Below are 24,223 nucleotides of genomic sequence, written 5' to 3'. Positions count from 1 at the left end.
CCCCCCTTTATTTGGCATTTGGAAATGTCACCATCAGCAGAGCTAATTCTCACTGCAGTTCCCTCCTTTGTCATCTATAGTGTTTGAAGAAGCCAAGAATCTGTGCATGTGTTTTTCTCCTCCGTTTTAGATCAAAGCCGTTTACTTCAGTTTTGGCACAGGATGGGAATTCATTGGCAGGGATTAAAAACAAACCTTAAACATCCTGGCCTCTCTGTCCGTCCTTTTTCCACACTTTTTGCCATTTAAGTGTTTCCAAGCTCTCCCTGCCCCCTCCTCCGTGGGAGCACCAGGCTTTACAAACCCCACTATTCCCTTCATCCCAAGCATTTTCCCTTCAAGGCCATGATTTTGCCAGTGCCTCTGTTTGCCAGATCTTCAAGACTTTCAGTTTCTGTTTAGCATAAAAAGCTTTTGGCTTGAATCAGAGCATGTTTCCAATTTAGAGCAAGCTGAAACAGAAAGGCTGGGATGGCAGCAGGGACTCCCATCCCGGATTTCTCCAGCATGTGGATCTGACTTGGTCTTGCAATGGGAAGACTTTGTTCCTGCCTCCTCTGGTTTTCAGTTTGATCGCAGTGGAGGGGAGAAAGTCCCACTGGTTTATGGCTCCATCCAGGATTTCCTGGATTCATGGCTGTGGTGTGGATGGGAAGTGATGTAGGATATGAGCTGGTTGGGATGGGAGTGATGGGCAGCAGAGCTGGGGCAATAACTGGTTTGGTGGGGAGTGGGGTGGAAGATGATCTGTGGGGAGGTTTCACCTGGGACGTTCAGTGCATATCCCAGAGGTGATGCAGCAGAAATTAGGGAATGTTGGGAATAATTGGGAAGCAGTGATTCTTTTCTTACCCAGGGGAGCTGGGCAGTAGAGGGGCACCTGAAATCAGAGTGCAAGGGAGAAGGTGCATAGCACATCCTTGAGATTGCCCTATAGGAGATGCAGAGACAGCACAAGTGCTGGTGGTTCCCAACAGAGCTTGGAGATCTCTGGATTTGTTGTTTAACTTTCAATACTGCTTTTGGGAAAAGGAATTACTGAACCTCCAGGAATGATTCCCTGTTTTCTCCTGTTTCACCTCTTTCAGTCCGGTTTAGTGTGGTGCTTGGGGAAGTAAAACTGCTGAGCTGCAATAGGACAGTTCATGGGGGCTGAGAGAGCAGGGGACAGGGAAGGGCTCCTCAGGGATAGCTCCAGCACCAGTCCTGGCACTTGTCCATGGCCAGGAGCATCACTGGGGCCCTAAAGTGGTGGGGTTTGCTGTTTACATGGATTAAGCTGGTTCTTTTTGTGTCATCTTGAGCATGGATGGAGGACACTGATGTGGATCCAAGCCCTCCCAGAAGGGTGCTTGGTGCCTGCAGGACCCGCTCAGGAGAGGCCTCAGTGTGAAGCAGTCCATGGTGGGAGGTTTGGGAGTTAACAGATGGCGAGAGGATGAAAGCAGAGTTGGGAATGCTCCATAGAGCCAGCGACCTCCTATTGAACAAGCGGCTTTGATGACCTGGCCCAGGTGCTTCCTTCCTGGAAACAACACAGCCCCTATTGTCTTCTGCAGGGCGAGCTGCAAAGCTGGAATTGCTCTTATGGTGAGAACGGGTTCAAGTGGCTCTGTCCTTTCTGCTTTTACCCTAATCCTCCATCTCTTGAGCCCTAGCAAAGATGTTTGTGCAGAAGAGGTGTGCAAGGGAAATGAGCTGGGTTTTAAGTGCATTTATCTAGTACATCAGAGGCAGGGTAATGGAGTAACACAGGAGCTTGCAGCAGCTGGAGTTTCTTCTTCATGCCTTGTGGAAAGCTGGGCTCTGTACCCATGGCCTCCAGCCTGGCTGCAGGCTCTTGGTGAAAGAAAACCCATGATCTGCTGTAAAACTGATGCAGAAATCAAACCCTCCTCTGACTGTTTAGCAGTGAGGATGCCAGAGCTGGGGCTGAAATGACACAGCTGATGGCTGAGCACATGAATCCCCTCACACAGGGCTCTGTCGGCATTCCCAGCCTCCACCTCGGACCTGCCTTTTCTCTGCATCCCACCACACTGGAGTGTCTAACACCACACAGCACTCAATCAGTGGCCTCAAACAACGTGATGATGAATTGAGTGACAGATGGTAGCACTGGTATATACTCCAGACAGTTGTTCCAGTTGTGTTTCCCTCTTTTTCCTTTCCTGGTGGTGGAACTGGAGGCAGTGGAGTCCCTACAGGCTGCAGCAGTGGGTGCCTGATCCCATCTCCCTGCAAGCCAGGGCAGTGCTGGGCTCCCAAGCGTCCCCCCATACCCATCCACAGGCACAACGAGCCCACCCAAAGAACCAACAAAACCACAGGGTTTTGCCCCATTGTTGCTTGGTGCCAGGGAGGGATGTGAAATGAGGTGCCTGTGGTACCTGCCAGCAACACCACATGGGGATAGGGCTGGCTTTAATTCTTTCCAGTCCTGTTACGGGCCACCGGCTGAGATCGGTGAGGACCACCAGTGGGTTGGTTTATGCTGGGCAATAGCATCCCTTTTCCCATTGCATAAAGAAATCCCTCTTAAGTGGCATCCTGGTGGCTGGCACATCCCTGATCCCACTAAAGGTGGCAAGAGGTATCCTGGTTTCTCCTGATGAGATGTGATGCAGCAAACTCCTCGGTGACAGCTCGGAGGGGAGACCAAAGCCGTGTATGAAACAAGGCATCGAAGCTGCTCCACCAAATCAAAGCTCATTCCCCTTTATTCCCCGGCAGAGATCCTGTGTTCATTGATTGTTGACATGACATATGTGGCTTGGAGAAAGGCAGCAGCGGCTTCTGGCAGGGGAGGAAGGGGCCGGGGGGGCTCTGGAAGCTGAGATGCTGATTACCAGGGGCAGCAAATAGCTTGCAGCTGCCTCTGCTCAACACGCTCTTTGTGGCTCTTTGCAGCCACTCTTTGGATGCAGCTATTTTTAAGCAAAGGGGGTGGGTGATGCCTCCAGCATCCCCCCTTCCTGCTTCCACCCCTTTCCTGGCCAGTGCTTCCCGGCTTCCTCTTGGGAATGGGGGGGAAAAGCTGTCGTTCCCCCCCCCTTTGGGGTTTATTTTGGGGTCTGCCTTGGGAGCCGGCCTTGGCTTTCCCCCTGCACCAGTGTGTGTGCGGGGAGCTGGGAAAAGGCAGGGATAAATAAATAGACAATTAGGCAGACATCCAGCTATGGAGGGGGTGTGCTGCAGAAAGAGGCTCCGGCCGCATTTTGGAATGCCTGAGAAAGCGGCTGGAGCCGTGGGCTTCCCACCATCGCTCTTATCCCGATGGAAAAGGGGAGGCTGCGGCTCCCAAGGAGGAGGGAAAAGGAGGGTGGCAGCTCCCAGCCTTGTTTTCAGGGGGGTTTCCTTCCATTAGCATCTCCTAAAGTCCAGGATAAGCCTTGTTTGTGTGATGAGAGCGGGGCGAGGGGTGTCTCAGCCAGCCCTTGGCATGCTCATCCCATGCTCCAGAGCAAACTCCACTGGTGTTTTCGGGGCTGGAAGCTGAGGTGTGTGCTCTGTTCAAGCAGCAGCACAGTCTGGGGTTAATAAATGACTTATTTGCAGGCCTTGTTGCTCTGTGAGGGTAAGCATTAGTGAATATTATATTCCTGCTTTATCCCGGCCATGCATTATTCATCAGGTTTGGAGGCTGTCAAAGGGACATTGTCAGGTTAAAACTTGCGTGGAGGCAAGCCGAGGGCTTCAGGGAGGTTTTGTAAACGGCTTTTCTCAGCGCTGCTGAATGCAGGGTTTTCACTGGAGTCTTCCCCTTTTTGTCCATGGGGGTTTTGGAGGCATTTCTGCTGGGAAAAAAAGGAGAATTCCCAGGCAGGTTTTGTTATTGTGGGTTCTAAGATGTAGAAAGTAGGGAAAAAAACACCAGCAAAACACTTCTTGACCAGGTAATGAATGTGCTTTTGGTAATTCCTATTTACTAAGACCTTTTTACTTCACTTTGTCCCTTCAGAGCTGCAGCAGAGATTTCCCTGCAGTCACTGAAGCCAGATTCTAAGTAGGCATTCAGATAAAACAGCCGGTCTTGCTGCAGGTTAAACTTGCCATAGGTACATCACGTGCGTAGCAGCTCCACATTACCCTTCACCTCCTTCCCATTGGATCCAGGAGTGGGTTTGTCTGTATATTAACACAGCTTCTCTGCCACCTCTTCTGCAGGGAGAGCAGGGGCAGAGGTGCTGCTCCTGGAGCCATGGGAGAGCTTGGGAAGGTTCCCACCTTCCTGGGAGGGTTTTTCCCCCAATGTTTTCCTGGCACGCACTCCAGGGCCATGCGCTGCTGCACTCCATGCCATGGAGCTGCAGGGATGTGGATGTGGGTTCTTGCACTTGCACATCCTATATGTTGTAGCTAAAGATTCCATAGCTATGGCTGTCCATGATTTTAATGGCCTGGGCATCTGCAGGTGAGGTGGTGGGATGCTCTCCCACTGTGCTCCATGGTGGTCACCACTCTCCTCCCATTCCCTCTACAGTGGCACTTGCAGTGTTCCCTTTGCTGGGGGATCCCTGTGGAGGGAGTGGGTGCACAGGTTGGTTTTAGATGTGTCCCAGCAGCACATTGAGCTTACAAAGGGATTCCTACTGGTTGTGATGCTGTGCCTGGGGAGAAAGGGTGGGTTTCTGGAGCACACCCATCCTCATCCCTTTCCTCCTTGTTCTACTAGTAACTGCATCAGTAAAGTCATAGCAGATCACCAGGGCACTGGGGAGCTACTGGGATATAATTAGAGCTTTGGTTCACTTTTCTGGCTGCTTTCCCATTAGGGGAGGGACAGTGGGGATTATGGATGGAGCAGATGTGTGGAGGAAGGGGACGTTTGGCTTGCATGGGTGGTTAATGCTGGTTTAGGGAGAAAACGCTGCGCCCCTGGGACACAGGCTCCTGGTGTGTTATTCCCAGCCTTTATCCCTAAACAGGGTGGGCACTCACAGCACTTTTCCCCCTTGAGTGCTGCTTGCATCAGTGCCTCCATTGCACCATGCAAAGCCCAGCTTGGGTTGCTGGCTGGGCATTCTCCTTGCCCTATGACAGCCATGTGTGCCTGTTGGAACCATTTCTGCTTGGAACTGCCTTTCTTGGCCCAAAAGCTTCCCGTTTTATGCCATGGGGTGGAATGGCCGGTGGTCAAAGGTTGGAAAACACTTTCCAGCCACTGCCTCTGCTTCTGGGAAGGTCTGGAAAGTCCAGACTTGTCAGGAAGCTGCTGGGAGCAACAGAGAGCAGAGCAGGTATAGGGTTTTATATAGGGTTGAGGTGCAGGATGTGGCTGCTGCTTGGTTGGCCAACCCAACCCAACCTCTTCTTCTTGGGTTGGCCTCTAGCTGCAGCCCCCCAAGTGGTATTCCTGGAGCCTGGGTGCGTGGTATTCCCAGCCCAGCAGGAAGCTCTGCAAAGCTCATAAGAGCAGTGCTGGGGAGTAATGAGATTTCCAGACTCATTTGGCTGGATTCAAGAGCTTCCACTGAAGCATCTGCACTCGTGGGAGTTGTCTGAGCTTCCTGCGGATCTGGTGCTGCCCTTCCCTAGGGTTTTCCTCACTTCCTTATCATTGAGTGCTGGTGTAAGGGGCTGCATTGATTGTCCTTAGGGGTGAAAGTGGGGGCTTGGGGAAACCCCACCACATGGGGTGTAGTGCATGGCTCCAGCAGGAGATATGCAGTGTGGGGTGTAACTGGTGTTGCTTTGCTGCATCCATACTAGAGCCTGCTGCTTCGCCATAGAAGGATGCTGTGACCTGTGTCTGTGTGGTAGGGTGGGAAGAGCATTGACCAGCCATAAATTGCCTTCACCCACTGAAAAGCAAAATCTGCTGGGCCCAAAATAAGCCAAACTGGGGAGAAATCACATCTATAGTCTTGCAGTGCAGCATTGGGTCAGCATAGAGATGGCTTGGGTGGGTCTAACTGTGTCTTGTGAGTGTTCAGCTGCGAGGTGTCTGCTGACTTTATCCATCATGAGGTGGTGCTTTCCTTTTAGTTTTGTGTTATAGTGGAAAAGACAGAAGGAAAATGCCTGGTTCCTATGGAATGGGAAGTGTTTTCTTCTGAGACACCAGGAAATGTGTTCCCATTTTATGTGCTCTTTTATCGTGGGAAGCACTCGGTGTTTTTCTCTTTGCTTTATGAGCAGTTCACTGCTTCCTTGAGCTGGTGTAATGCAGGGCCTTAAATTATCCAGAGCTCAAGATGATGGCTGTCAGAGGTGGCTCTGCAGGGCTGTGGTGATGCTGATGGTGTGTGTCTGCTCTGATTCCTCTGCTCTGGTTTGCTTGTGGGATGGCTGGAGACCAGGAGACCCGTCCCTCCTTCCCCTCTAGGCTGCAGGGGAGATGGAGTCACTTAGGGAGGTACAGGGCTTTGGTTGATTTAATTTGCTGCTTTCCTTTGATGGCTTTTACCTTGGCCGTGCCCATCCTTGCTGGTTTGGAGGAGACAAAAGCAGCAGCTCATTCACAGCCTCTTCTCTCCTCTCTGATTTCTAGTCTGTGTCTCCCCAGGTCTCCAAACAGCCTGATTTGATGCCCCATCCTTGGAAGCATTCAAGGCCAGGTTGGACAGGGCTTGGAGCATCCTGGTCTAGTGTAAGATAACACAGTGTACCAGGCAAGGGGTTGGAACTGAGTGAGCTTTAAGCAGCCTCAGCACTGGTGTGACTGGTTTGCAGAGCCAGCCTGGGCTGTTGGGCAGAGCCTGCCCCAGTTTGGCCTCTGCTCTCCAGCACAACCAGTGCCCAGGTAGATGCTCAGTCCAAGTCTAGGTGCGGTTGGACAGGGTTTGCATGACTGGCCAACATGGGTGGAGATCACCCAGCCTCAGTCCAAGCTTCCCACCTGCTGAGCTGTCTCCAAAGCTGGCGTCACCCTGTCTGTGACCATCTCTGTGTGCGGGTGACCTGACGAGCCCTGCAATGGGGATGTGGTGTCTGGTGTTGTTTTGGTGGAGCCCTTTTGCTGCTGGGAAGGGACGTGTGAGCTGGTGTGCATGGAGGTGATGCTGTGTGCATGGAGGTGATGCTGTGTGCATGGAGGTGATGCTGTGTGCATGGAGGTGATGCTGTGTACATGGAGGTGACGCTGTGTACATGGAGGTGATGCTGTGTACATGGAGGTGATGCTGTGTGCATGGAGGTGACACTGTGTACATGGAGGTGATGCTGTGTACATGGAGGTGATGCTGTGTGCATGGAGGTGCTGCTGTGTACATGGAGGTGATGTCGTGCGCATGGAGGTGATGCTGTGTGCATGGAGGTGATGCTGTGTACATGGAGGTGATGCTGTGTGCATGGAGGTGCTGCTGTGTACATGGAGGTGATGTCGTGCGCATGGAGGTGATGCTGTGTGCATGGAGGTGACACTGTGTACATGGAGGTGACACTGTGTACATGGAGGTGATGCTGTGTACATGGAGGTGACGCTGTGTACATGGAGGTGATGCTGTGTGCATGGAGGTGCTGCTGTGTACATGGAGGTGATGTCGTGCGCATGGAGGTGATGCTGTGCACATGGAGGTGATGCTGTGTACATGGAAGTGACACTGTGTACCTGGCAGCACGAGGTGCAGGGGACCACTTGGGACTTGTCTCCTACACCGAGGGGGTGGAGAACAAAGCTGACAGGGCCAATTTGGAACAGTGCAATTTAAAACTCAACTATCAAGATGCAAATGATGCCCCCTTTCCTTCCCACCCCCAAACGGCTGCGTTTCCCTCTCTAGGCAGTTCAACCCTGCACCAAGCTCTGGTCCATCACCGCCTGTACAGTCCCCAGGCCCATGGTCTCACCATGCTTCTGCCATCAGGCTGATTACCATGACAACTCATTGGAATGCTGCTTATTTGCTTCCCCTTTGGCTGGGTAATTGTTGTAGCTGTTGTGCCTGCATGTCGGGGAAGCGGGAAGCAGGGAAGATGCCACGCTGGCAGCTGCGAGCAGATGGGGTCGGATCCGTTATCATCTATTCCTCCCACCCCATTATAGGAGGGGAGGAGGACATTTTGCATTTGAAACGCATTTAAATCCCAGAGAGCAGGAGGGAAGAATAAACCCTTGCATTTGTAGGGCTGTGAGATGGTGCCTTCAGCGTGGCAGGGCTGGCAAGTGCCTGTGCACTTTGGTCCCCAAAGAACCAGGATATAGGTTCAGCAGCTGCTCCAAGCTCTTTGTACAATGCTGGGCTTTGCTTTAGTCCCCTTGGCTTGATCCCAGTGGGACCTGGCCCTTATTCCCATCACAGTGCCGATGTTCTCTGCACCTTCTGTTCTTCTTCCCCTCCAGCTGGACATGGAGTGTGCATGTGCATGGATGCAAGCTTCCCTGAAGGGCTCCCTGGCTTTGGGGATGCTGCAGAGGACCCAGAGGGTCAGACCCCAGCACTGAGGGATGTTGCCACCCACTTGGTCACCCTCCCTGCCTGGCATGGGTGATTGTCAGGACAGGATCTGGCTGTTCCCATCACACAGGGACCCCTCGGATGCTGTTCAGCAGGAAAGAGGTTAACAGGAAGGAGGCAGGCTAAGCGCTGGCTGCCAGCTCCCGACCCCGCTTTGGGCTGGGAGCAGCTGGGAGCTGCAACACTGGTGCAAAAATCCCCATATAAGGCCAAGAGGAGCTGGCTCCAGCCTCTCCAGCACAGCTCCGGCCGGGATCACACTGCTCCAGCTCCGGCTCCCCGGATGGGCGCCCATGGGGATGGATGCGGATGGGGTGCCTGGACCCAGACTTGCTGCCTGGGCACCCCCAGGGTGGGTGCTGCTTGTACTATACAAAGGTGGCCCTGGGTGGGAGAGGAGCTCCAGGGTGCCTGTGGCCAGCCCATGGCCTCACTCAGTGTTTAGACTTGCTGTCTGTGGACATAAACACCAACTCCGCTTAAAAGCGGCCCCTGGCTGAACTCTCCTGCCCAGCCCCTGCACTTCACCCCCTCCCCAAACTGCTCCCAAAGAGAAAATTCCTTCCCCATGGTGAAAGTGGAGCTGATATTGTTTCAGCTCCTGGTAGAGGCTCGGCAAGGCTCTGCAGGGCTTGGCATGCAGGGATAGGTGGGCATGGAGCTATCGCATCCTCCAGGTCTACCTCCCTGAGCTGATTCCTTGGGGTACCTCCGTTCAGTTCCCTTCCCTATGGTAGAAACCTGGTTTTTTATTGCCTACTGTGTGATATATGGAAAGGAGGGACTCTTACAGATTAAACCCTTTTGACTTGCAGCATCAACCTCTTTGCCCAGGAGCTCATTGCCCACAGAGCATCCAGCGCTGTGCATCCTCTTGCCACAGCATCTGGGTCTCCCCAGTAATGTCCTGCTTGGGGTTTCTTCCTTTGGGCTTATAAAAGGTCCCCATTCTTTCTTTCCTTCCTTTCCACTGTATAAGGTGGGGGCTGCTGCAGTTGCTGGGCTCTGCATCCTAAGAGCATCGTGTCTAGAGGCTGCTGGGGTTGTGGATGTGAAGAGCATGGCGTGGCCCAAGCAAGCTGGAGGTTTCTCAGTGGCTTCACTGAGTAGTAGACATTGACAGAAGGAGTCTGTGGATGGGAAGTGTGTGCTCAGGTGGCCAAGAAAGGCACAGGGAGAGCAGAGAGCTGTATGGGGATAGAGGAGCACAACCTTCTGCTCCCCTTCGATGGGTGGCTGCTCTGGTCCATCCCTTTGCAGAGCTTGTTTTCAAGAGCCTTTGTCTAACCTAATAAACCCAGGATGCTCAGCCTGTCAGATGATCTATAAGTGTAATAAAATCTGCCTGCTGCAGAGCTCTCCTCGCATTGTGGCCGTATCAGTAACCTCATTCCTGGTGACAGGAAGCCTGAAAGGCTCATTAAAGCCCTGCTGCTGTGCCAGCCTGGCGCCTGGGTAGCGCTGGGCACACTGTGGCTACTGCATCAGCACCGGCAGGCTTAGCCCTGTAGCATCAGGATGAGGCATCCCCTGTGCTGGCGCATCCCTATCTGGGATTTAGGGATGCAGTACATAGCTGATAAGGGAGCTCTCTGGGACTTTAAAGGAGTTGGTGCTTTCTTGCTGGTGGGAATGGTGGATGTGGCTCTGGTGTGCCGGGAGCAGCCTGTCCAAGCTGCGTTGTTACCCTTGCCCAAGGCACGGTTGTCTCCTCATTGCTCTGATGCAACGCTCCTGCTTGCATCCCACCTCAAACAGCACTGTTGGTGACACTGGGGATGGATGGAGCTTTTAACATCCCACCCTAACTGTTCTGTGGGCCTGTGTTCAGCAGCTGCCTCTGCAGAGAGCACTGAGGAGCTGCGAATGAGCAACGTGCTCTCAGCAGCCACCTCCATGAATATTTGAGCTCAGAGAATTAACATTTGTCAAGAAGCATTTATGGAGGCAGAGTGGATGTGTCTCCCCCAAGCAGCGCTGAGAGCCAGGGCAGAGCCAATCCAAGCCCTTCCCATGCAGCATCGCAGTGGAACGGGACAGCAGAGCCACGATCTCCCACCGGGACAGCCCCCGGTGCCAAGGCAACCATCCTGCCATGCGAGGTAGACAAATGGTGATGGGGTTTTTCTTTCCCTTCCCCTCCTGGTTCTTGGCAGGAAGGAAAATGTGCCTTTTGTTTGGCTGCCTCCTCCCCCTGCCCCGACGCCTTTCTTTAAAGGTTGTGTTCCAGCTTTCATCAAGCCCACGTTGTGTAAGAGCCCTGGAGAGCAGCATGGGCATTGGCCGTGTCCCACCAAGGCTATGGCAGGAGCTTGACCCTGGGGTTACCTGCGTAGAAAACATCTTGTGTGCAGTTGCTGAGCAAAGCCGTGTGTTGAGGTTTTGGATCGAGCTCCTACAATGTGCTAGAAACGATGGGGAAGGTGCTTGGGGGAAATCTGGCCATTTCTGGCCCTAAATAATGCTCTGTTTCTACCTCAGCCCTTCAAAACTGTGTGGAAATGAGGGATTTTTGCAGATAAACCCTGTTGAATTACAAGATGCTTGAGTGTTCATCACCCCCAGAGCATCCAGCACTGTGCATCCTCCTGCCACAGCATTTGTGTCTCCTCTGTTCATGTCCCGCTTGGAGCGTCTTCCTTTGGGCTTATAATAGGTCCCCATACTTCCCTTCCTTTCCACTGTCTAAGGTGGGGGTTGCTGCAGTTGCTGGGCTCTGCATCCTAAGAGCATCGTGTCTGGAGGCTGCTGGGGTTTTGGATGGGGAGAGCATGGCGTGACTCACTTCCTGGGTGCCTGGTGAAGGGAGGGGAGGAGGAGAGCGTACTATAGGCTTTGTGTAACATGGGAAGGACACTGCGAGCACGTGCGTGTGTAAATATGGGTCTGTCATACCAGTGGGGAACAACAACCCGATTGTTTCTTGGCTCTGGTTCCTGTGCTGATACTGGCAGCTGTAGCTGCTCAGATGGTGCAAGTGGTGCCTTCCCCGTGCCTGCATGTGGCAGGGGCTGGGCTGGAGGTACCAAGGGGAGATGCTGCTTGTGATGATGCCCGCAGTGGTGTCCTGTGCTGGTGCTGGGCTTCCAGGCACCAGATCCGGTTGTGGGGCAGCTGTGTGCCCCATCCCATTGACTGCAGCAATGGGAATAGCAGAGGAAAGATCAGTGCATGGGGACGGGGCTGTTCCTAAGGTGGGGATCAGCAGAAGCCAGAGCTGAGCCTGAGCATCCTCTCCTGCATGAGCATCCACCCTGACATGAAGCCTCCCCATGGCCCTGGGGTCTGAGGCTGGTTTCAAGCTTGTATCAAAGCATCTGCTCTTCAAAGGGCTGGTTCAGGTCCCAGCCTTGTTGTTGTTTTGGTGTCTCTGCTGTATAAAACCTCCCTGCTTTTGCATTTATTTATTCCCTTCCAATTGCTGGGGCCACACAGTCCTCACCTGAACTGGGACCAGCCTGGGGACCAGCTCTACTCATCCTTCCCTGGGCATCCCCAGCCCTGAGGAACCCCCCAGTGCAGAAATGGGTGCTCATAGGTGGGCTTCAGAGCCTCTCCTATGTCCCCTGTGCCCACACCACGACCACATCTTCAGCATGCAAGGTCTATCCCTGTTCTCTGGGTTCCCTGGAGAGAGCAGCTGTGTGCCATGGCCAGCTCCTCCATTGGGATCCTGGGTGATGTCAGGATGCTCCCAGAGATCAGTGCTGCCCCAGCTCCATCCTTTCCTCAGTGCAGGTTATGTGTGCCCATTCCCACCTGATGCCATTTGCATTTCTCTTTGCTTCGGAGTGCCTGAGCTGCTTCCAAGGAAGGAAGAGAATGGTGTAAAGGGATTTACATCCCAAGCTGCTGGTCTGTCAGGTTTCATCTGCTACTGAGAGCCGTGGGGATGCTGCGGGGTGATGGGTTCATCCCTGGCGCTGTCCCTGGCCACAGGCACAAGAGGGGCTAGAACCAGCTTTGCTTGCAGCCCCTTGGAGGTGCAGCAGTGGATGGGGATGGGTTGGGCTGTGCAAGATGCCAGCGTTCACCCTCACAAGGAGAGGCGTGTGGCAAAACCACTTCATGGGCTGGTCCCAAACCGGCTCCTCCGCTCCGGGCACGCTTGGGTTGGGTGTGAGCTCCAGGGAAGCCGCCCTGAACACTGCCATGGGGTTAGAGAGGGAGGAGAACAAGGAGCCTTCTCCTCCTTTCCTGTACCAGCTCCCTGCAGGGCCTGCCTGGGCGTTGAGGGGTGAAAGAGGGACCAAGTGGAGAGGTCCCCTTTTCCTCCTCTCCTGGTTGCGTTCCCTGATGCTCTGGGTGGGGAAGGAAGTTGGAGCCAGACCTTGCAGTCCTGGAGGCCTTGGCTGTGCTGAGTGAGACAAAAAGGTTTCTAAGGCTCCGCTTGGAGCAGAGGGAAGTTTTTCCATTGGGTTTTTATAGCTTCCAGTTTTATTTTTGTTGTCTTAAGACAAAAAAATCCTCTTAGGAGGAGACTCCCTGCGGTGCTGCCTGCGCCGTGCCAGGGTCTGGGCTTGGCTTTGCTCTCCTTCCTTTTCCTTCCATCCCCTGGGGTCTGTGGATGCTGATTTCCATGAAGGAAAAGAGGAGGTTTTGGTGTCACTGATGTATAACCAATCCTGTTCTTTGTGCTGGGCATTGATGCTGCAGCACCCATGGTAACTCCATGCCCACCCTAGGCTGTCATAGGATGCTCCTGGGGCAGGGAAAGCCCTTTTCCTGGGGAATGGGGTTATTTACCACAGCCTGCAGATGGGTAAACCAGGGCCTTAGGGAGCTGACCTCAATTTCATGTGGTCATCACATTCTCCCTGCTCACCTCTTCTTTGCTGCTTTTGGAAGTTTATTTTTGGCAGGGGAACCATGGTTTCCATGGTAGAAACCTTAACAGCATCTTTAAATCCATCCCCACCTTGGCCTGGCTATCTAGAGGGCACAAGGAGGCTTTGGTGGGGTAAGGAGATGGCCATGAGCTGATTTGGATGCTCCTTTGGCCACTCAGAGGGGTCCCTCTGCCCGGTCATTTATGCCCCAGGTGCAGGTTCAAACCAGGATGCAGTGGGGAGCTCAGTGTCACTGAGCCTGGTGACACAGAGCACTGGGCACCCGGAGCGGGTTCCAGGCTGTAATCGGATGAGCCAGCACCACTCCAGATGGACCTGTCACCTCTTGTCAGTGCTGACACCTCTCTGGGCCCCTTCACATCCCAGGGGGGGCACAGCCAGTCCCCACTGTGCTGTGTCTGCTTGGAGCAAGTGGGCTGGGAGGTGACACTGTGTTAGAAAGCCCATCAGACAAACTGGATCCCTTCCATGCTGTGGTCCCTCCATGGCAAACTCCCATTGTTTTAACAGGGAAAAACCTGATGTGTGTCTGTCTATAGTGCTGCCCTGCATTGAGGGCAGGGGAACACTGCCACCCAACCACCCCAAATGGTTCCTAGCTGCAAACACAAAGCCTACCACTTGATGCTTTGTCTTGCATCTTGCTGGTAGCACTGGACTGGGCTGGCAGGGGTTGTGCCTGCTGGTCTGTGTGCCAGCCCTGCACGTGGTTGGGTTTGGATACTCACGGGCAGAGCATCTTGGTGTGTAGGATCCTGGTGTTCACCAGGAGAGGTTTTAGGGCTCAACTTTGCACTCTTCCCTCCTTAACCATTGCTCCTTTCTCCTTCCCCTCGCAGCCAACAACCCTCCCACAGGGCACCATCAACATGAACCAGTGCACAGATGTGGTGGATGGGGAGGGCCGGACAGGGCAGAAGTTCTCCTTGTGCATCCTGACGCCGGAGAAGGAGCACTTCATCCGGGCTGAGAACAAGGAGATCATCAGTGGGTGAGTGCTGGACCAAGTCACCTCAGGGCTCTTCCCTTAGCCAGGAGGAAGAGGAGGGTGGGTAGGACCTTGCTCAAGACTGGGTGCTGTGGGAGCCTTGGCCAGGCCCCAGAGCTAAGCTGCTCCTGAGTCACTCATTACTTATGAAGGCCACTGTTTCCAGATCAGTTTGGTTGTCTGCTATTGGGCAATATCCTGCTTCCTGCTGCAGAACAACATTCCTGGGGGCATTTACCCCTGGAGTATCTGTGGGATGCTCAGAGGGTGCATCTGATGCCGGGGTGCTCCTGGGCTGGCTGTAGAAAGCAGCTATTTGCTGGCCAGGGGAAGAAGCTTGGCTGCAGGGTGAACACCAGAATGGTGCTGGGAGCCTGTGGGGATGGATGCAGCCCATTCTCCTGATCCCAGTGGAGTATCTGACCTCTGAGGGTGATTGAAATATCATTGCTCATAGGAACGCCTGCCGCTGGGATGCAGTTGCTCAGCAACACTGCTGATCAGGCCACTAAAATGAGCAGATTGTGGTAGGTTTCCCAACTCCAGGTGTTGGATGGTGACCTAGAAACATCCTTACCCATCACTTGTATTCTGGGTTGAAAGCTCTGGGAGAGCTGAGCTGCAAGCACACAGCAGTGGGACTGCGAGGCTGCTGCTGCTCTTCTGTGAGCATTTCCTATGTGGAATGTCTGGAGCTCAGTGCTCACTCCCAGCATTTGTTGACATTTAAAGCGGAGCAGAAGGTTGAAGGGATGAAGTACACACTTCTTCCCACTCTTACAATCATGGAATGGTTTGGGTTGGAAAGGACCTTAAAGCTCACCCAGTTCCAACCCCTGCCATGGGCAGGGACACCTTCCACTGGAGCAGCTTGCTCCAAGCCCCATCCAACCTGGCCTTGAGCACTGCCAGGGATGGGGCATAGCTTCCTGAGGTACAGCATCTTCTGCTTACCCAAGCCCTGGCAGCAGCAATCAGTGCTTTCTGTTGAGGTGATTTCTATTTCTAAGTGTTTTCTTTGGTTGTGAATCCCCCCATTTTGGTAAACACAGTCTGAAACTGTAATTTTTCTACCAAGACCTTGGGATTTTGATCACATTGATGTTTTCATGTGTTGAAACTTCCTTGCTCTACCGAGACATGGGCATGGGTGATTCTCCCTCTGTGCACTGCCTTGGTGTCCTCTGGCAGCACGACCACCCTTCTGTCCCCAGTTACAGTGGTGGGGTTGCAGTAGCTTCATAGCCAGGGGAATTCTGGCACAGGGGAGCTGTCTCCTCTCCTCTAACCAAGGCAGATGCAATAGTTATACCCCAAAACACAGCCAATCCCCTTGACAAACCTTGCTCTTGTCTTCTTTTCCCTTCACCTTGGTTCACAGCTCAGCCTATTGTTGCTGGTCCTGCTCTCCCTGCATGGGAGGGAGAGGCATTGCAGAGCAAGGTGGGGCTGATTTATTGTTCATTGGCCCTGCACTGGATTTTGAAGCAGCTCATTTGCTCCTGACTGCAAGCATTAATCATCCCCAAAGAGCCCTGCTCTGACGGAGCCAAGCGGGTTCCATCTGCACTTGCAGCACGACAGGAAGATTCCCTCAGCTGGAGGAGAGTTTGGTTCATGTTCATTCTGTGCTTCTGGCACTTACTGCTTAACCAAACCCCACTTGATGTGGTCCTCCCAAAACACTTTGCTGCTGTGTGTGAAGTGGGGGGAACAGGAGAGGGAAGTGGGGGCAGCTGAAGCAGGAACGTTTCCCAGTGGTCCATGGATCCCTGTGATGTTCAGAGATGCAGGGGCAGGTAGTCAGGCTGTGACAGGAGGGTCCCCCAAACAGGCAGCTTGTGCAGGGCATGGGCTTCTCAATGCCAAGTTTATGCTGCTCTCTCCTGGACAAAAGCACTTTGTGTGCAGGTGTTGGCATTGCTGAAGGGGGAAGGTCCTGCTGGAGCCTTGTCCCTCTCAGGATCTTTGAATCCCTGTCCCATGTCAGCCCTGGCCATGGCCTTGCTCTTGCAGTGAGTGGGGTTAGAGCCAAAGCACCCGGGGGTCATCCCTCTTCTCCTATCCTGCCTCATTGTCCCCCAGGAGCTGCTTGGGATGGTTTCTGGGTCCTGTTTACCACGCTGACCAGGTTGGGAAGCAGAGCTCCTCTGTGTGCCCAGCTCCAGCTTGGGGTTGTGCTTAGGGCCAAGTTATAAACCCCACAAGGCTGTGATTAGGGATGAAATGGGGATGCTCTGTTTCTGGAGCTTGCAGGGAGCCTGCCCTGGAAGCAGGATGGGGAAGCATCCCCTCAGCCAGTGTGATCAGATCCCCCCTTAGTGGGCTTTGAGATCCACAGGCTGTGGGAAGCAGTGTTACAGAAGCATGAGCATTGCTCCCATCCCTGCATGCTGCCCTTCAGCACACACCTCACCGTCTGCTTTCTCTGCCTGCAGGTGGCTGGAGATGCTCATAGTCTATCCAAGGACAAACAAGCAGAATCAGAAGAAGAAGAGGAAGGTAGAGCCCCCAACTCCCCAGGTAACCCCATGGGGGGACACACCAGTCCCTTGCTTCCCTCTCAGGACCATGGCATTACCCTGCTGCTGGGGAAGATGCCCCCAGACCCACTGCTCCAGCAGGCTGATGCTGTCTGTGCAGAGGGCAGGAGCCAGGGTGGTGTGGATTCATTCCTGGTCATCACTTCCCAGGCTCACACACTGCTGCTTTCTGCCTGCTTCAGGGCCACGTTTTGCCCCCTTGGGTGCTGTTTAGTGGCACCAGCCCCACATACGCTGTCCTGGGTGTCCCACACAAATCCGTGTGGTCCCCATGGGGAACCGAGGAGAGGTGCTGCCCCTTCCCGGGCCAGTTTGGCAGAAACAGGCTGAAATTCCATCAGGCTCCGGTTACCCCCTTTGAGATGACCCCGGAGATAATGGGAATGAAAGGAAAATACTAAAGGCCAGGGCCAGGCTGGGAGCTCCGGGGGCCGGAGCTGGGCTCTCCAGGGACTCAGCAGTGGCTTCGTGCTCAATTTGACTATAAATGGTAAAGAGTGGGGCCTGGCCGTGACTCACTTGTTCCTGCCGGGCTCCCACGTGGCCGGAATGGGGGAGAATCCCACAGATGGGGAACGTGACCCCAAGGCCAGCCTGGTCCCTCGCTGGGGCTGAGAACAGCAGCATCCCTGAGGCTGCCTGACCTCCGGGTGTGTGTCCCACTGCTGCAGGGGACCGGCTGTGAGGGCCCCTGCGGCCAAGCTGTGGGGCTGGAAACAGCATCCCTGAGCCCCCCCCCAGTCTTAAGGTGCCCTTCAGTGAAGACCTCAGGGTGGTCCTGGTGCAAAATGTCCATGGTGGGTTTAGTATGGTGTTTTTTGAGTCAGGTTTCCATCATTCTGGTGGGTAAAGAGGTTTTGGGCAATGGGAAAAGAAAGTAGGGGGGAGATGATGTGATGTTGTGCATCAAGCTGGAATTCTCCTGGGGTTGTCACAGCCCCCTGAGCACTGGCTCTGGTGATGCTCCAGGGAAGATGCCTGCTCTCTCCATGGCTAAGGGCTAATGTGTTATGAGTTGCCCATCCTCAGGTGCCACAAAGGGGGGCTGCTGCGTTCAGGGCACCCCAGCAAGCTAATGGATCAGGGCAGGGATGCTCACCCCATCCCTGGCACAACACTAAACCCAGGCTGGGTTCAGGAGGGGGACGGGGTGGAAAGGAGAAGAGGCGCAGAGCCAGAAAAACATCACTGTGGGTTACGTTTCATCACCATGGAAACTTCTTGGAAACTGTACAGGATCCGAGCTCCTGAGCACCAAATAAGGGAAGCGGCTGTGGGAAGGATGCTGGCTCCCTGTGGGCAGACGGGCTTCCCAGGTGCTTGGGGATGGGGTGAGCATGGAGCTTGGTGGCCCTTATCACCTCCTTGGCTGGAGGTGATCCACTCCAAGCCCCATCCCACTTGTTACCCTCTTTCCACTCTCTCCATCCCATTGGCATTGGAAAAAGACTCAAATCCACTTGCAAAACCAACCTCTATGCAGGACCTGCTGCCAGATGGGTGCTGCGTTGTGTTGGGTACTCCAGAGCAACCTGCAAAGCATCATTCTGCTGTGTCCTGACCCATGCTGATGCAGGCAGCTGGTCCAGGGAAGGAGAGAGGATGCTGGGGAGAAAAGCAGCACCAAATCCCCCTCTGTGAAATGGCTTCTCCTGGAGCTGGCTGCTGTTCAGCTCCCTCTCTGTGTGTTGGCGGAGAAAGCCTGATTTCTTTCTAAGACAGCAGCACACTAATCCAGCAGCAGATCCCGTCTGAGCGCTGCTCAGGAAGGGACGGACACCTTTAGGAGTTGGAAAAAGCATTAAAACAATGGATACTGGTGCTTTATCTCATTCCCATGTAGCTTTTCCTTAGCTGCAGCCTGGCACTCCTCAGGCATCAGGGCTCTTTCCAGCTTCCCCCATCACTTTGCATCTTCGCCCTGTAACATCAGTGGGGTGGGAGCAATGGAGGTGAAACTGGGAATATCACTCCAGCCATGGGACAGGGATTGTTTGGTGCAATCCCAGAGGCATTTTCACCTTTGCTTTGCAAGCAGGGTTGCAGTTTTAGGGCAAAAAGGGCAGGTTTCTGTTGCAGCTTTTGCTTTACTCCAGTGCAGGCAGCAGGAGAGACTGGGCTGCCTTTGCCTGCAGGATTTGGGGCTGAAATGTGGGATTTGAGGTGCTGCTGTCTGCTTGCACAGGGGTGTGGCAGGCTCAGGTAAGCAGAGCGTGCCCAGACACACTTCATGCAGCTGGAGGCCTGTTTTAGGCCTGTTTGGCTGATTTTGCTTACTGCTCCTCTTTGGGGCTCTTCATACACAGAGTTAATTTCTTTGCTTGCTTCTAGACCTCTTTTTGGCCCTCATCTCTCTGTCTAATTCAATACATAGCTACAAATACTTATATGGGGGTGCATGGAAGGGATGTATAAGATTATATGTGCTGAGCTGGTGATGAGTTTGGGGCTTTTGGACAATGAATGAGCGCATGGTTGAGGGTAAAGGGGACCTTGGTGCCTGTTCTCAAGGAGGGTTCCCTAGAGCAGGATGCCCATGAACCGTTTACCTCCAACACTGCATTCCTTCAGAGTGACATTTCCAAGGGGATTTTGCTTACATTGAGGTCATTTGCTGCTTGTTGTGGCTGTGAACGAAGCCAGGACCTGTTCCCTGGGAGATCCCCAAATGCTGATGTGAAGGGGATGCTCTTTGCAAACCCTGTCCCCAGCCCTTGTTTGCTGGCTCAGGCACTCCTGGATTCCCCCTGCTCTGTGGGAAGGGAACAAGCAGCTGGGAAACTTCCCACAATCCGGAGTCTTTGAAGGGGGGGTTAATTGCCATTGATTTATTGGTGGCTTTAAGGAAAATAATCTGCTAATGCAGGAGCTTAATACAACAGCAGCAAAACATCTGCTAAAGAGCAGAGCCAAGGCCTGTTGTGAAAGATGCTGCCTCTTCTGGGGCATGCACCCAACCTGGGCTGCCCAGGCTGTGGCCACCAAAGTGTCATCATCATCATCTGATGGATTCCAGAGCCCCTTGGGAAGCAGTTAAGATGATGGGTATTGTTTGAAAGCATAAAGCTCAATGTGATGTTGTATTTGCTTTGTCAAACAAGGAGCCTGTTAATGAAGCACCCAGGAGAACAGCACTGGTTGGGTTTTACTCTTTATCAGTGGCCTGTAGCAAACCAGCTGTGACAAACAAACAACACAGCTGGTGGAGGCAGGGAATTCATTTTCTCCTCCATCCTGTATCCTTTAGCTTGATTCCTTTTGGGGGTTTTGGGGATGTTAGTTATAACACTGAGCAAATCCAGGCCTGGCAAATGGGGCCCAGGAGACAAGCCTTGTGTTGGTCTGCATTTGTGGAAGGCTGGGAAACAGCTTGCAGGAGGAGCAGGGATGTGAGGAGGGTAATGAGGAACTGCTGTGTTCACTTGCATCCATGACAGAGGGTGCAGTGTTACCCCAGCCTGGGGCTTGGCAGAGGTGAGGGGAGCATTTCCAGGTTCCCCATGAGTCAGGACCTGACAGACCGGTTTCTCTGTGGGTCTGTGGTGCTGCACATGAATATGGGCACAGGGCCCCATGCTTGCACCAGGCAGCTTTTGGGAAGAGCTGGAGTGTAAGTGGAATGGTGAGGGACCTTGAGTGCTGTGTGAGCATGAGATGAGCTCTTCCCAAGGAGTTACATGTTGGTAGCCAGAGCATCCTGTGTGCCATGCTGGGAGGAGTAGTTCCTATCCCAAACAAAGCCAGGTGCTGCTGCAGCATTGGCTGAAGTAGTTGTTGGCTTGGCTTTGCTCTGGATCTGTTTCCAGCTGGATGCATGGGGAGGTGTGGATGGTTTTGGGAGCCCTCCCTGGCAAGGGATATTTCCTCTCGCATTGTCTCAGAGTGATGATCACTCTGTCTGACCTGACCCCCACTGGGTAGGGTTTCCATCTGCAAGCTTTTCCCCTTGGGAATGTGGTGGTGGCACATGCTGAGCATCATGGGCAGCCCCCAAGCCATGTGGGACCCATACCTCCAGGGGATGGCCCCATGTGGAGCTGGGGCAACCCCTCTAACCCTGCTGTGTCCCTTGTTCTCCTTAGGAGCCCGGTCCTGCTAAGATGGCTGTGACCAGCAGCAACATCCCCAGTGCTGAGAAGATCCCTGCCACCAAGTCCACGCTTTGGCAGGAAGAAATGAGAGGCAAAGACCAAGCAGATGGAGGCAGCAGCATCAGCCAAGCGCAGAGCCCAGTGCAAGGCCAGGCTGGGGCTGCCAGTTCCCTGAAGGATTCCGTGCTGGACAGCAAGGAAGGTGAGGGATGGGGATGGTGTGTTGCTGCTGTGAGCTGGTTTGAGCAGCTGAAAACCACCATAGAAGGAAAAAGTTTCCGTGGGTTTGGTTCCTGGAGCATCCCAGCAACGAGAAGGAGGCAGACCTCATCCCTGCTCTGTAGGGACCAGATCAAGGCATTATGGGCTGGAGTTTAAGTAGGAAAAACTAGGCATCACATGCTGGAAAACCACAGTGTGGAGCCCAGTCCTGCCCCAGCAGGGAGATGGGGATGCCTGCCCTCAAAGGTGATGTTACCCTCAGGCTGGGGGCAAAATGAAGGGGAAAATGCCTTTTCTAGCCCCTCCACATCCCAGCCTGGGCCAGGATGCTGTGGCTGCCAAACTCTATGTGCTGCTTCCTCCTCCAGGGCCCTATTTACATCTGGTCTCCCATATGAGTCCCTGGAAAGCACCAAGGCCTTGACATTGTTCTCCCTGGAACCACAGGGGCTGGGGACTCTTTCTGCTAGGACTGGGGACAGGTTCCATGGGCTGGGAATGTTCCCTTTATCTGCCTGCTTGGATGGGGGATACTTCCCACCTGCTCCCAGCTGCCGAGATTGAGGTGCCCATTGCCTTGTGCCCATGGAGCTGTGGTTAATGCCAGGCTGGGAAGGACAGGGATGGAAATGAATGCAGAGCTGTGACTGCAGCCATCCATTTCTTGATTTGAAGGTTTAGGTTGTGTAGTGATAGGACAATGGGGAATGGTTTTAAACTGAAAGAGGGTAGGTTTAGATTAGATATTGGGGAGAAATTCTTTACTATGAGGGTGGTGAAACACTGGAACAGCTTGCCCAAAGAAATTGGGCCCCACACTTAAACACAAGTGTTTAAGGCCAGGTTGGATGGAGCTTTGAGCGAGCTGCTCTAGTGGAAGGGGGTCCCTGCCCATGGAAGGGGGTTGGAACTGGATGAGCTTTAAGGTCCCTTCCAACCCAAACCAGCCTGGGATTCATCTGTGTAAGCCCAACCCAACAGTTGGACCTGCATCCCTGGTTCCCTGCAGACCATCCCTCCACCACCATGGGCATGAAGGGTGGTGAGGGTGGGAAAACCAAGAGTGCAAGAGGTGGCACAATGTGGGGCTGGGGCTTTCATTTCCTATCCCTGTCCTGGGTGGAATGAGGGTGATTTTAAAAGCAGAATCCAGCTTGGAACCAAGTTGGACTTGAACCCAAGCTCAACACCTTCTGTGTCCTTTAGACGAGAGCTCCATGAACGGAGACCGGATAGACTGCGGGCGGAAGACTCGTGTCGAGAGCGGATACTTCTCCTTGGAGAAGACCAAGCAAGACTCGAAACTGGAAGAGCAGCAGCTGCCGCCCCCACCGAGCCCCCCCAGCCCCAGCACCCCCAACAACAGGTACAGTTATCCCAAATCGCCCTCACAGGAGCATGCCCAGCCCTTTCCTTCCCCAGGTACCCGAGCAGGCGACCGAATGAGTCACAGCTTCTCTCTGAACTCCTTGGATTTGAAGAGCACTTGCCCCACGCACAAGGACTCCGGCAGCAGAGATGTAGGAAGGGGAGCTGAAAAATCGGGGCGTCCCCTTTCTTTTAAAGCCAGCCGGCAGTACACCACCCTGGCCGACGTTCCCAAGGCCATTAGGATCAGTAATCGGGAGGCCTTCCAGGTGGAGAGGAAGAGGCTAGAGCGGAGAACCCGGGCCCGTAGCCCTGGGAGAGAAGAAGTGGCCCGGCTCTTTGGCAATGAGAGAAGGTAAGGGATGAGTGGCTCATCTCCTCCTTGCATGCTTGCAACAGCAGCGAGGCTGCATCCCTGCTGCAGCCCTGGATGGAATCCCTTTGTGTTCAGTGCTTCTGGGTTGAAGGATGCTCATCCACACCGATTAGGCGGTGGGATGTCCTTAGTAGTGCCAACAGGCAGGTACCACCCTGCCTGGCTGCTCTGGGGGTGCTTGGCTGAGGTGGGTGATGCTCAGTGGCTGTATTTGCAAGCAAGCTCACCCTTCCTTGTCCCCTCCCCAGCAGGGCACACGCTGGCAGCTGGCACCATTAACTAGGTTAGCTCTCTAAACGGTGTTAGTGCCAGGTGCCTTATGCAACTGCCTAATGAGCTGAGAGAGGTTGCAGAATGTCAGGGCATTAATCTGGGAGAGGAGAGGCGGGTGCAGTGCCAAAGCAGGGCTGCAGAACAGCTTAGTGTGGAGGAGGACAGGGAAGGAGAGCATCCACACACACGCCTGCTCCACGCTCCGGCATGTTCCATGCTCTCCGGGCGAGGGACAGGCTCGTCTTGCCCTGGGAGAGATGGATTTGTGCAGGGAGGGCAGCAGAGCAAACCAGGAGACAGGCCCCGGGCGAGAGGGCCGCCTGCCAGTCTGATTCCTTTGCCCTGGTTTTCCTGCGGGCATGTTCTCTCTCGCACGGTTTCAGCAGGCTCTTCTCCTCTGTTTCTTCCCAGCCCCTAAAGGATTGTTTTCCAGCCTGGCTTCTGAGAGCTGGAAGTGGGTCTGGGAAGCATGGCACAACTTTGTGCCAGTCGGCAGGAGGATCCCAAAGCCAGCCCAGCCCTGGCGGTGTGCACAGCGAGTGCTGCATTGGGAATAAAGGAGCCAAACACAGGTTTGGCTTTCCCCACCTCGGGAATTAGGCTTTCCCCATGATGGAGAAGGATACCACATGGGTTCCTTGGCCCCTTTGGCTGGGGGCAGGGCTGAGAGAAGGCTGGTGACTGCTGGTTTGCTGGCTGTGCAGTGTGTTGGCTCAGGTGTGGGTCTGAGAGCATGGGTTTGCTTGCACAAGGTGCCCTGGCCAGTGCCTGTCCCAGTGTGAGAGGGCAGCATGTTCCTTCAGTGCTGACAGTCCCTTGCTCCAGCCCTGGGATCCAGCATGGAGCTGGGATGCACCAGCCAGGGGCAGGGAGGAACAGATTCACAGGCAGATAATGGGCCTAGGAGAGGATGCTGCTGGCATAGACTGTCCTTTTATAATGCCAGCCCCATACAATGCCTCCTGGCAGGTGCCTTTTCCCAAGGCAAGTCTGTTTTCCCAGCCCAGCTGGGCTCCTGGAGCTGTTAACAGCTTTTTAGTGCAGGGTGGGTGTAGGGAGAGGAGCGGGTCCTGCACCAGGTCTTCAGGTCTTGCTGCCCATGGGGCTGAGCCT

General features: G+C 54.0%; 1 protein-coding gene across 2 annotated transcripts in view; it reads left to right on the top strand.

Moving 5' to 3' along the window:
• The window catches only part of MPRIP (myosin phosphatase Rho interacting protein), a 73,147-nt gene that overhangs the window by 16,571 nt on the left and 32,353 nt on the right, over positions 1–24,223 (top strand). The window contains exons 4-7 of one of the 2 annotated variants that reach the window (XM_034065596.1): positions 14,089–14,240; positions 16,676–16,760; positions 20,863–21,073; positions 22,300–22,816. In XM_034065596.1, the coding sequence (XP_033921487.1) occupies positions 14,089–14,240; positions 16,676–16,760; positions 20,863–21,073; positions 22,300–22,816 (965 nt within the window). The remainder of the gene's footprint in view (positions 1–14,088; positions 14,241–16,675; positions 16,761–20,862; positions 21,074–22,299; positions 22,817–24,223) is intronic. The other variant, XM_034065595.1, reaches the window with a different exon arrangement.

Source organism: Melopsittacus undulatus, chromosome 8 (genome assembly GCF_012275295.1).
Source record: "Melopsittacus undulatus isolate bMelUnd1 chromosome 8, bMelUnd1.mat.Z, whole genome shotgun sequence".
NCBI lineage: Eukaryota > Metazoa > Chordata > Aves > Psittaciformes > Psittaculidae > Melopsittacus > Melopsittacus undulatus.
The sequence above is the reverse complement of the archived record's forward strand: the minus strand, read 5'-3'. Positions and strand labels throughout refer to the sequence as shown.